Below are 12,762 nucleotides of genomic sequence, written 5' to 3'. Positions count from 1 at the left end.
AAACAAGTGAAGAAACCAAGAGATCCGGAAAGAAAAAAGGTAAGTATTTAGTGAGAACCAAAATTGAAAGTTGGCTAAGAATGGACTCATTGACAAGAGAGATGGATATACAATTCCTACACTTCTCTTCTTCCTGTGAAGTTAATGTTTGTTACTTGTTTGGGAGAACTGTAAGTGACAAGCTCTCTATTGAGTCACAGGATTGTTATCATTTTTTGTTATTAAAATCAATATTATGTCTAATTTGGGGAGGATTATAATTTATATGCTAATGTGCAATTGAACTTGTACTGGTATCATTCTCACTTAAATGGTTATTTTAAAAAGGAGACCTTACCAGTATTTTAAAGACTGCATACACAACGCCTTGAAACTTTCACATGCTGCAATTAAATGTTCACTGTCTTAAGTATCTAATCTTAAGTTTATACATAATAGGAAATACTATAATTTTTGCCCTAAGTCATTACAATGAGCTGTGTCTTCAGTTGTTTTATCTAAGTCTTTCAGTTGTCTAAACTGAATTTTTGAATCAAATTAAATTAACCATAACAAATTCCCTCGATTTTACAATCTCGATATTGAATTGAGAAATGATGAGCTATGTCATTTTCTTTTAGACACAAGAAACATTGCTTGTTCCTTATATTGAGGCATAATTTTCATTCAAGATGAGTACTCCTGTTTAAAGTACAGGAAGACAGTTCTTTCAAAGGCACTTAGTTGACCTTTCACTGCTAGTAGCCAATGAGATTTACTAAGTATTTACTGCTGCATGGCAACATTCTGGTTGCTACATGGGGAAAGGCATTCAGAATGCTCTGGAAATAACACTTTGAATTTAGTTCTCATATATTTTGGAATGTAACTCATTTTTACTTTGTGTCTTTTGAAGTAAGTGCTTCCAGATAAACAGTTAACTTAGTGCTGTGGCAACACATTGATTGATTGGCATCCTTAATTAGCTGGAATTTCTTTTGGGACTATATTTAGTATAGAAGAGAAAGGGAAAAATAGCAAGCCAAATAAAAAGCCAATATCATTTATCTTTCTTTAATTTCCAGGGAAAGATCAAAGTCACATAGACTTAGCTGAACGTGTTGTATTTCCTGCATTTGCAGTGTCAATAATGATAACTGCTCTTAAAAGGGTGACTGATTCAAACCCCCTCCACAAGAGATATTACAATATCCTATGTCCAAGAAAGATTTTGTTATTTCAGTAATTGATTTTCAGAGTTAACGAGTGTGTCACTGAAGAGGAATAGTTTGGGATTTTTACTGCAAAGGAGATATCACCAGTTAGGGACCCAGCAGGAAACAGCTAGCACAGTCAAGGTAACAACCTTGCCTACTTTCAAAGATATGGGTAGGGTTTAAGGAAATTAGGAAAGGTAATTTTTTGCCCCTGCCCATTAACAGTGGAGGGTCAGGGGAATCAGGCTACCACCCCTAGGCCTAAAGAACTAAGGGGAAGGAGCAGTTAAACAAAGAGATAGTGCCTTCATTTCCCAAATCTCATGGGAAGCCACAGCAATTCACAGGATGAGCTTCTTGAGGTTGAGAGCAGCAAAGAGAAGTGGGCACAGTGGATCTGGAGGGAAAACAGAAGAACTGTAGCACAAGAGAAGAGAACATGAAAAATCAATATAATCAATCATGGTTGGACTATAGCAAGCCAAGCTCAATTGCAGCTCTGGGTCCTGACTGGAGGAAAGAAGAAAGCTCACATTTATTGAGTGTTCTTTCCATTACTCCTGGTATATAACAAACGACCCTTAAATTAGTGTAGTAAAACACCCACCCCTTTATTATGCCACAGATCCTGTGGGTCAGAAATTGAGACAGGACACACTGGGTATGCTGTGCCTCTGTTCCACTATGTTTGGCACCTTGGCTAGGAAGACTCAAATGCCTGGGGGCTTGAACCATCTGAATGCTCTTTTATTCATGTGACTGGCACCTGAGCTGGTTGATCCAAGGGCTAGGTTCATCTGGGACTGACTGTCGACCTACATGTGGCCATTCCAAGGGCGCTGAGTTTCCCCACTGCGGTAGCTCGAGTGTCCCAAGAGTGAGACACAGATGCAGCAGATGAAGTTGCTTGGCCTTTTCTAATCTGGCCTCTGAAGTCACACAGCATCACTTCTGCATTTAGTTCAAGGCCAGAGGAATTAGACTCAGTGTCTCAGTGAGGGATGACAAGGTCATGTTGTAGAAGAGCACGCTGAATGGGAGAATATTGTTGCAGCCACCTTTGGAAAATACGAGCTGCCATATGAACTGGTATGAACGAAGGCGATATGAACTGGTATCATTTTGAAACATTCTGACAATCGTTGCAACAAACCATTTTCTAGGTTAACCATAAACTTATATTAACCAGATCCTTTCATTATCCAAGGTTTCCAATGATTAAACTTTGTCTTCCCTTTATGGAGCATCGCTTTTAAAATGTAAGAGATGCTTCCGGGATAAACTAGCTGAGCTTCCTGTCCTCCAACAGCATGAATATCACTGTTCTCATTTTCCCACAGACTAAACCCAGTGATGTGTAGAAGGGAAAGTAGGGACTAGAACTCAGGACCCTTGGATTCTGTTTACTTTCTTTTTTTAAAATTATTTAACCAGAAATAGATAAGAAATGAATCGATAAATTAAATTTTACCAAATGAACACACAAGCATCAGATGAGAAAGAAGCACTTGGCCAGGTATTGCTATCCTATAACGTCAGGGAAGTCGACCTACTGGATTGGGGCCCTCATTGGAAGACTGGGCTTAGCTTGGCACCTGGCACATACAAGGGCTGTCGTATGTAAGAATGCAGTTGCCGAGAGAAGAGTGATGGTCACCAGGACCGTTAATGTCAGTGGAGAAACTCTGACACATAGTTATCCCTTTTCCTTTTGCCCTTGATGACATCTGCCTGGCCTATCCGTTCATCTCCCAGCTGGTGCATTGTATTGACCCATGCAATGTTATGAACTTTCCAAAGGGGATTTTATGCAAGGTTTTGTGCCATTCTGGAGATAGGAACACTAAGCACACTTATCTTTGCTATTCATGCACAGATACAAGCCTTTGGGGAATGTTTCCAACCTGGTACAGTCATCTGACAGTCCTTTTCATGTTTTGACATCAAGAATTTGCCAAACCACCCAAGCTTTAATGAAACTTCTAAGCAGCTAAACTTTTTTTTTCCCCACTCTCCAATGGCAGATGCATGTCAGCTTCTCTGATATCAATGATCCAACTCTCTATTCCACTGACATCTGTTAGTTGAGAAAGCCTGAGTGGTTGAAGGTTTACTTTTCTATTGAAAACACAATTTTCTCAAAAGAAAAAAAAAATGTTCTTTTTAAAAGGATTTACTTACTGTTTTGCAAGCCCCTCTGACACTTTTTTAAGTGACAAGATGCCGTCTGGCATCAGGGGGATTTGGCTGAAGCGAGTCCATGCTGAGGCAATGCGACGTGGTGGGTGGTAGGACAGCAGGTTCCAGGTCAGTCCTGCCAGCTGTGTGACTGTGGGAAAGCCCCTCAGTGTCCTCGGCTGTAAAGTGAGGAGGTGATCAGCTCACTGGATTGCTCAGGGCCTTTCCAGTTCTGGAGTTCTGTACACCAATGAGCCCGCACAAGGTCTAGACATCCCGAGAGCTCAGGGAGCCAGCCTTTGTACAGACTGCTCTGCCTTTCAGGGGTCTTAGTCTTTAGTATTATCACCCAATATTTCACATGTCACGTTGAAGCACTAGCCTGTACAAGGGAGATGCTGAGTTACTTCTTCACTGCCCCTTCACTTCAGTTCATGACAGTCTGGCCATTCTTCTACATTCCCTTGCTAATGATGTCCTAGTTATCAAAGTCAGTGGTCCTTTCCCTTTCTCAACCATGGGTTGGGTTGTTGAGAGATTTGGGTTATTATACATCATAATAGATAACAGGTAATATATTAATGATATAAATACACATAGTTTAGAACAATGCCTGGGACAAGGCGTCATTTGCCTATAGACTCTGTGTGAGTCCCTTACTTGCACTAACTATCTGGTCTCTGAAGGTAGCAGTATTATCAATCCTTGCTATCAAATCCCTGTGTTTTAAAAAACGTAACATCTCAAACTTCACAACATTATTTTAAATTGTACTTCAGTCTCTAAGAGTTTACCGACCTTAACTAATATAAAGATACCTGTCTCTTCTATCCTTTAATTAAGCTAATAATGTAGCAATTGCCTCATAACACCTGTTGATGACATCTACTTTCATTATTAGTAGCAGGAGTATTTTGGAGATGAAGTCTCGCTCTGTCGCCCAAGCTGGAGTGCAGTGGCACGATCTCAGCTCACTGCACCATTCGCCTCCTGGGTTCAAGCGATTCTCCTGCCTCAGCCTCCCGAGTAGCTGAGATGATAGGAGCCCACCACCATGCTTGGCTAATTTTTGTATTTTTAGTTGAGACAGGATTTCATCATGTTGGCCAGGCTGGTCTCAAACTCCTGACCTCAAGTGATCCACCTGCCTCTGCCTCCCAAAGTGCTGGGATTACAGGTGTGAGCCGCTGCGCCCAGCCTATTTTCATTATTTAAATCTCATTCGTTTTCCATCTGGCATGTGTGTGTTAGTGTCGTCTCCATGGCTGGATTGTAATCTGTGAAACAGACTTTACCTCCTACCTCTATGACCTGCAGTTTTTCCTAGGCAAGCTCTCCTCCTCCCCTTGCCAATTGCAGCATGAGGGTGAATCACAAGAGGTCCCCATTCTTCATCCCTTCTTTAAAAACCAAGTAACTTTTGAACAACTTTCCCATCAGCCGTCAGCATGATCATTGACATGGTCAGGCACCTCACCTGACCATGAGCATATGGGCTCAGGATACAATACATGTGAATCTTTCTGTCCGACCCCCAGGTATCCGCCGCCAGACTGCCCATTGCATAAAGAAGGGCCGTGGGATGGTGAAAGCTACATTCTGTGACCCAGAAACACAGCCCAATGGGAGACAGAAGAAGTGCTATGAAAAGGCTTGTCCACCCAGGTAACCATCGCTAACAGCTGGAGCTCTGTGTGTCTGCCTACAGTGATGTCTGACTCAAGAGTGACCCAATGCTTGCTGATAAAGAAATAATGTGTGGCTTTGTTATTTGGATAAACACAAGAACGCTGTTAGAGGTTTCTGTGGCTATGCTGTTGGAGCCTGTGGCAAGCTGTGAGGACATAATTCTCCCAAGAGCAGTATTTTCACAAGGTGATGTGTTCTGTGTTTAATTATTTGGCAAGACTAAGTGCCAAAGCATTGGTGAAGAGAATGCTAAGTGAATCACACAAAAGTAGTTTCACTAATAGAGTTGTCTTTTCCAAGGGCTTTACCAGTGCAACTCCAGCCTTCAGACAAAAGGTTGGCACCTTCTAATCACAGTGCCCACGTGTACTTCAGGCTGCCCAGAAGAGGGGGCTCCGAGAGCAAGTTTTCCCAACCTCAACATTACTGACATGTGGGGCTAGCTGACTCTTTGTGTGTGGGGCTGCCTTGTGAATTGCAGGAGGCTTAGCAGCATTACTGGCCTGTGTTTACTTAGATGCTGGTAGAACTCCCTCCCTCCCAATCCAGGCTATGACAACTAAAAATGTCTGCAGACATTGACAGATATCCACTACAGGGTAAAATCATCCTCAGTTGACAGTCACTGTTATAGAGATATTCAGCAATATTCAGGGTATTGCTAACCACATTGGTTCAAGAGATTGGGATCCTAGAAGGTAGTTGGGATGTTATTATGCCAGGCTTATGTTTAAAAAGAGAGAGAAAAAAAAGAAAGGAAAAAGAAAAAGGAGGAAGAAGGAGCAGAAGAAAAGAGGGAGGGAAAGATGGAGAGGAAAGAGGAAGAAAGGAAGGAATATTGGTTGATTTCCAGAAAGTGTCTTCATTCTCTGGCGACCTTAAAGAGGGATGTATTTATGTTGCAGAGTCCGGCAAGCGTTCATCCCAGTTCTACACAGATACACTATGAGGCATTTAAACAAGGGGGAGACTCATTGGTATCATAAATCAAACAGGTGACAGGGCAGATTCTAAAGAAGAGCTAGAATGTGACAAATATCCAAGAACTAGGTTAGAAAGAAGAGTCAAGACAAGACTCTTGTCTGCAAAAAACCGATGTCAGTCTCTTAGCGGTCCAAACTAGCAGGACCCAGAGGCCAGGGTATTCTCAACTCAGAGAGAGGTTTATTTTCTCTTCTGTTCTGTGGCTTTTTCTAGGTAGGAGCTGGACCCCACCACTATTGAAGCAGGAGAGCAATGTGTCATCGCCTCGCCTTGCTCTAGCTCCTTCCTGTGGCTCTTTTGCCAGGAAGAACTAGAAATGACAAGGGAAGATAAGGCTAGCACTAGGTTTTATATGAAATTGCAGTTATGTTACTTTCTCAGGGAAGAATGAGCCAGGAAAGACAGCCTTTCTTAGAGCTAGTCCATCGCCTACTACGGCATAGAATTCATGAATTGTGAGATTTTTGACTCCTGAGAATGTAAATTAGGCATAATGTAATACTTACAGGTTCAATTTCTGAAAATGCACTCTCAAGTAGGATATGATAAGCTAAGTAGAATTCCATGAAACATTCAGATATATTGGTTGTATTGGTCCGTTCTCACACTGCTGATAAAGACATACCCGAGACTGGATAATTTGCAAAGAAAAATAGATTTCATGGACTCACAGTTCTAAGTGGCCTCACAATCATGGCAGAAGGCGAAAAGCATATCTTACATGGCTACAGACAAGACAGAACAAGAGCCAAGTGAAAGGGGTTTGCCCTAATAAAGCCAATAAATCTTGTGAGACTTATTCAGTAGCACGAGAACAGTATGGGGCAATCTGCCCCTGCGATTCAATTATCTCCCACCGGGTCCCTCCCACAACGTGTGGGAATTATGGGAGCTACAATTCAAGCTGAGATTTGGGTGAGGACACAGCCAAACCATATCAATGGCCATTTTACAAAAGTCCTTTTTATTTATGATTGCATTTTAGCTTCTACAGATATTTATGAAATAGTCATAAGACAAGGTATGGGTATTACTCTGAGGTGGTATATGAGGAGATAAAAGTTCAGAGAAATCTGATGCCATACCCTAGGGGAAACAGCAGCAGAGAAAACTAGCACTTCTTTTTTTACATTTTACTTTAAGTTCTGGGATACATATGCAGAACATGCAGGTTTGTTCCATAGACGTACATGTGCCATGGTGGTTTGCTGCATCTAGGTTTTAAGCCCCGCATGCATTAGGTATTTGTCCTAATGCTCTCCCTCCCCTTGCCCCCCCAACCCCCTACAGGCCCCAGTGTGTGATGTTCCCATCCCTGTGTCCATGTGTTCTCATTGTTCAACTCTCACTTATGAGTGAGAACATGAAGTGTTTGGTTTTCTGTTCCTGTATTAAAAACTAGTACTTTTTAAGAACCCAGTATTTTTCAAGCTGTTTCCACATAACCATATCATTTAAACCTGTAAGCAACCCTAATTTGTAGATACATTTATGCTCATTATACAAATGAAGACTCTAAAGCCTTCACAAAAATTTTCCTCAGTCACTTAGCTACAAGTTTTAGAGTCGGGATTTGAACCCAGATCTGTCTGCTCTGCTGCCTCTGTATGTGCTGCTACACCATGCTGCTGCCTAGGATCTCAGGGCAAGCAGGTTTCAGTGCTAGAACCAGGTTTCAGTGCTAGAACCCTACATTTAAACTATTTTGCTCACATTAAAACACAATAAAAATGTTATGAATGCACAGGAAAAGCTGACTCCAAAACTAAGTCATGCCTCCAGGTCCAAGCGATTCTCCTGCCCCAGCCTTCTGAGTAGCTGAGATTACAGGCGCACACCACCACGTCTGGCTAATTTTTGTATTTTTAGTAGAGATTGGGTTTCACCATGTTGGCCACACTGGTCTCAAACTCCTGACCTCAAGTGATCCACCCGCCTTAGCCTCTGCAAGTGCTGGGATTATAGGCATGAGCCCACGTGCCTGGCGATTTGCTTTTTTAAGAATAAATAATAAACTAATATTATTTGTTTTTGCAAGCTTAGTTCACTAGTTTCCTTGTATATGAATTTCAAGCTGCAATATCTTCTTCTGTCACCTAATTAATTTCCATGATCTCTGAAAAGTTCATACCCATCACTGAGACCTGTCATTTCTTTTCCCAAAAAATTTCCTGTGCAAGATTTAATCTTATTTATTTCTTCAGTAAATCTTCAGTAAATAAGAAATTTCTTCAGTAAATAAGAAAAAATCTTATTTTTTCTTCAGTAATATCTTGTTTTTACAAACAATTTCAACATTCTGTGTTCTTCCCCAAAGGAGTATTTGAGACAGATTTTTTTAAGATTTAATAAAAACTTTTGATTAAACATAAAAAAATGTATTACATAGCCAATGGCTTTCAGGATGAAAACCTTGTAGAGCATGTTCCAGGAGAGAGGAGGCTGTCAAGAAAGAAATTCTTCGAAAATTTAATATATCTGATTCCAGAAAGAGGTTATTTGAGTCCCTTCTCCCTACTGACTTCTCTCTGAACTTTGGTTTTCAGAAAAGCAAAACTCTGCTAAGCCACAGCTGTGGTGGTGCCTAGCATATCCAAAGTACTCAATAAACCTCTGACAGTGAATTTTTTAAACTCTGGCAGCTATATGTAGGTTTCAGTCCACAGAATAATGGCATATGACTTAAATCAAGGTTTCTCAACCTCAACACTATTGCTGCTTTGAGCTGGATAGTTTTTTGTTGTGGGAAGCTGTCTCGTGCCAATGTAGGAGGTGTAGCAGTATCCCTGGACTGTATCCACTAGATGCCAATAGCAACCCACCCCCCCTTCCCTGTCACCACCGATTTGTGATCATGAAAAATGTCTTTGGACATTCCCACATGTCCCCTGGGGAGGGAGGCTGCAGAAATCTCTGCTGATTGAGACCTTCTGATCTAAATGAAAGGAATGAGATCATTGAGACTGGAAAAAGCCCATGAAAGAGGGGAAAAGGACTGAGCATGATGTGTGTAGGGGACAAGAAAGCTAGGGAAAATGAGGCTGGAGGAATGGGATATAATGGGAATATGGAGACAATGTGTACACAGGACCAGGAGGTAAGAGTGCTTGCACTGTAGTCATGGTTTTGTCAGAATGTGAAATGTTTAGTTGAATTGGATTTTGGAATGTAAATTCAATTAGGAAAAAGATGCGTACAAAGAAAGATTATAATTATAAAAGTTGATTTCTTAAAGTAAATTACTATTCTCAGCAAGGGTTTAACAAATTCAGTTTTGGACTTTCATTTATCTGAGTAATGAAGGTTAGAAAGAGTGAGGTGTCCTGGTTTGTTGGCGATCAGCGCTGTTGGAGCACATACTGATAGGGGAATCGGTAGAAGCTACCGATAAAAGAGGGGTTATTTTAAAAATAAAAGAAAGGTTCAAAGGGTTTCTAACCCATCCCTTCTACTTGATCTCAGAGAAGACTCCTATCCAAACTACAGTAAACTTTTACAGAATTCCGGAACAACTACAGGCTCTTCAAAGATCTCAAACATAGGCACACACACATACACACACACACACACACGCACTCTTAGACATTTAGATAAAACATAAAATCTCCATAAATATAAAAACAGTATTCTATTAGAAATCTCGGCTGGGCACAGTGGCTCAAGCCTGTAATCCCAGCACTTTGGGAGGCCAAGACGGGCGGATCACGAGGTCAGGAGATCGAGACCATCCTGGCTAACACGGTGAAACCCCGTCCCTACTAAAAAATACAAAAAACTAGCCGGGCAAGGTGGCGGGCGCCTGTAGTCCCAGCTACTCGGAAGGCTGAGGCAGGAGAATGGCGTAAACCCGGGAGGCGGAGCTTGTAGTGAGCTGAGATCCGGCCACTGCACTCCAGCCTGGGCCACAGGGCGAGACTCTGTCTCAAAAAACAAAAGAAATCTCCTACAAGAGGTGGGATTATGGCAAACACCCAAAAGAATGAGATGGACAGCAGAGAACAACTGGACCATGGCTCCTGAGCCCTGGGCCTGGAAGACCTTTACAGCAAAAAAAAAAAAAAAAAAAAAAAAGATGGTTTTCACTTTAATCTTGTGAGAGTAAAGACTAAGCTGTTTTAGTCCATTTTGTGTTGCTGTACCAGAATACCACAGACTGGGTAATTTATAAAGAACAAATTTATTTCTTGGCCAGGTATGGTGACTCACTCTGTAATCACAGAGCTTTGAGAGGCCAAGGCAGAAGGATCACTTGAGCACAGGAGTTCGAGACTAGCCTGGGCAACAAAGCAAGACCCCTTCTCTATAAAAAGAAAAAGAAAAAATAAATTTCTTTTCAAAAGAAACATTTCTCACATTTCTGGAGATTGGATGGCCAAGATCATGGTACTAGCATTTGATCTGGCGAGGGCCTTCTTGCTGCGTCCTTATAAGGCTGAAGGAGGAAGGGCAACAGAGGACAAACATTTGTGTCCTCATATAGAAGAGTGAAAGGGAGTAAACCACTCCCAAATCCTTTTTCAAGTGACCTTAATCCATTCATGATGGTAAAGCCGTCACGACCTAAACACCTCCCATCAGACCTCACCTCCCAATACTGTTATATTGAGGATTAAGTGTCTAACACATATGTTTTAGGGAACACATTCAGACCACAGCAAAATCACAGGCAATATGTTCCCTAAGGGACTGTAGAGAAAACTCCAAGAAGAGAAAACAAGAACGTCCATTATCACTTTGTAGTGATACAGCTGAAAGCCCTATAGCAAGTACTTAGATAAATTAAACTTTCAATCAACTCAGATTAAGGCCTCTTCAGAATGGCATTTTATAGATTCTCTTGGCCTGACCTCCTTTAGAAAAGCCTGAGGTAGGACAAAGTAATTAGATTAATACAGTGGGGCACTTATTGGTTTCACATCATACTGTTCCAATATTATTAGCTCTTTACCCACTAAGGTTAAACACCAAAGATTAAATAAGTAATCTCAATTACTTATTAAATGAAGAATATGATTGAATTGAGGAATTGCTTTCTTCTGATATTTTTAACTTGAGACTAAAAGTATCACAATCAAAAGAAATTATACATAGATAAATTCAATATTTAGTAAATAAAAGTAAAAAGTTTTATCTTCAAAATTACCAAAATTCAATGCTGTCTCAAGTCAGAAGGCTTTCTTGAAGTCAGGAATGAAGGACTTCCCCCAGTGTACTATTTTCCCATGAGAAATAAAAGTGTCCCACTTGTTACTATATGAAGGGATGGAAAAGTGGGCTGTACAGAGGAACAATAATGGACCCAAACCACACTGAGTGAAGACAACTGTTCTGTCTTCGGTGCTGGGGAAGATTTGCACAATAATGGAGAAGAGGGACAAGAGATGGCTCCCTGCCATTTTCAAAAGCTACTTCTGTGTAACCAGTGGGCCCACATCCTAGATTCTTGAGTAAAAAATGATTTCATTTAAGTTTATTCTTTTTCTCCTCATTTCTTATCAAAGGGAGCAGTGAAAATATTAACAAGTAGACTTCAGGAGGTAGGGAAAAAAATAAAGGCAATGTCCCTAATTGATCACCTCCTAAATAATTTAAAAATTTATGTTAAAGTGCCTACTTTACATTCAATTAAGAGCCAGGAGACCTAGAGTCTAATTGGACCCTTTTACTCAATAGCACGGTCAAAATAGCAACATATCATAACAAATGCTTGAGTTCTTGTTATATGTCAGGCTCTGTACTATACATTTGACATGAACTGGTCTTTCATTTAATGCGCAACAACACTCATATATTTTTACACCCATTGAATAGATGAGAAAGTGAGACTTAAACTTGCTTAAAGTTGCACAGCAGAACCCTGGACCTCAGTTTTCTTACTGAAAAGAGAGGGCATGCATATATTTTTTTTTCTCATTCAAAAACATGCGTATTTAGCAACTGCTTATGCCAGGCACTCTGCTGAGCTCTGGAGTTATGATTGAAGACACCGTGGCCCTGTCTGCAGCACGCCCCCTAGTGGGTTGGAGTGTCTGCATGGCCCTCCCAGCCCTGTGATCTGCATTTCTGCCCCTGCTTTCTCAGTGGTTGAATGGAATGTATGCTTACGTTGGCGATCTTCTCTCACATGTCCATGTTTGCCTGCAGGTGGTGGGCAGGGGAGTGGGAAGCATGCTCCGCGACATGCGGGCCCCACGGGGAGAAGAAGCGAACCGTGCTGTGCATCCAGACCATGGGCTCTGACGAGCAGGCTCTCCCGCCCACAGACTGCCAGCACCTGCTGAAGCCCAAGACCCTCCTTTCCTGTAACAGAGACATCCTGTGCCCCTCGGACTGGACAGTGGGCAACTGGAGTGAGGTGAGCTCAGGGCTCAGAGGGGAAATTGGCATTATTCAAGCTTCATCAGCCCCTGCCTTCCTTCTCATTATCCAATCCGAGGTGACCCTAGGTAAAATTGCAAAATATCCCTGGCCTGCTCATTTTCCATTCATACGGGATCTTGCTCTCACTTGCTCAATGGTCAGCTTACTACCTGACAGGGGTGAGGTAGATTCCGCCCCGCCAGTACAGGATCACAAACGACTAATTAATAAATCAGAAGCTTGGCCGGGCCTGTTGTTAAACCATTGGTAGCAGATCAGGGACCTCCCACGCACCCCAAAAGTGATTTATAAAACATTGACCAGCACATCACTATAGTAAACCCAAACCAAAAGA

General features: G+C 41.6%; 1 protein-coding gene across 2 annotated transcripts in view; it reads left to right on the top strand.

Moving 5' to 3' along the window:
• The window catches only part of ADAMTS12 (ADAM metallopeptidase with thrombospondin type 1 motif 12), a 371,764-nt gene that overhangs the window by 303,543 nt on the left and 55,459 nt on the right, over nt 1-12,762 (top strand). For both annotated transcript variants that reach the window (XM_023216585.2, XM_023216586.2), the window contains 2 exons: nt 4,913-5,039; nt 12,192-12,402. In XM_023216585.2, the coding sequence (XP_023072353.2) occupies nt 4,913-5,039; nt 12,192-12,402 (338 nt within the window). The remainder of the gene's footprint in view (nt 1-4,912; nt 5,040-12,191; nt 12,403-12,762) is intronic.

Source organism: Piliocolobus tephrosceles, chromosome 4 (genome assembly GCF_002776525.5).
Source record: "Piliocolobus tephrosceles isolate RC106 chromosome 4, ASM277652v3, whole genome shotgun sequence".
NCBI lineage: Eukaryota > Metazoa > Chordata > Mammalia > Primates > Cercopithecidae > Piliocolobus > Piliocolobus tephrosceles.
This window is presented reverse-complemented; position numbering and strand designations above follow the sequence as displayed.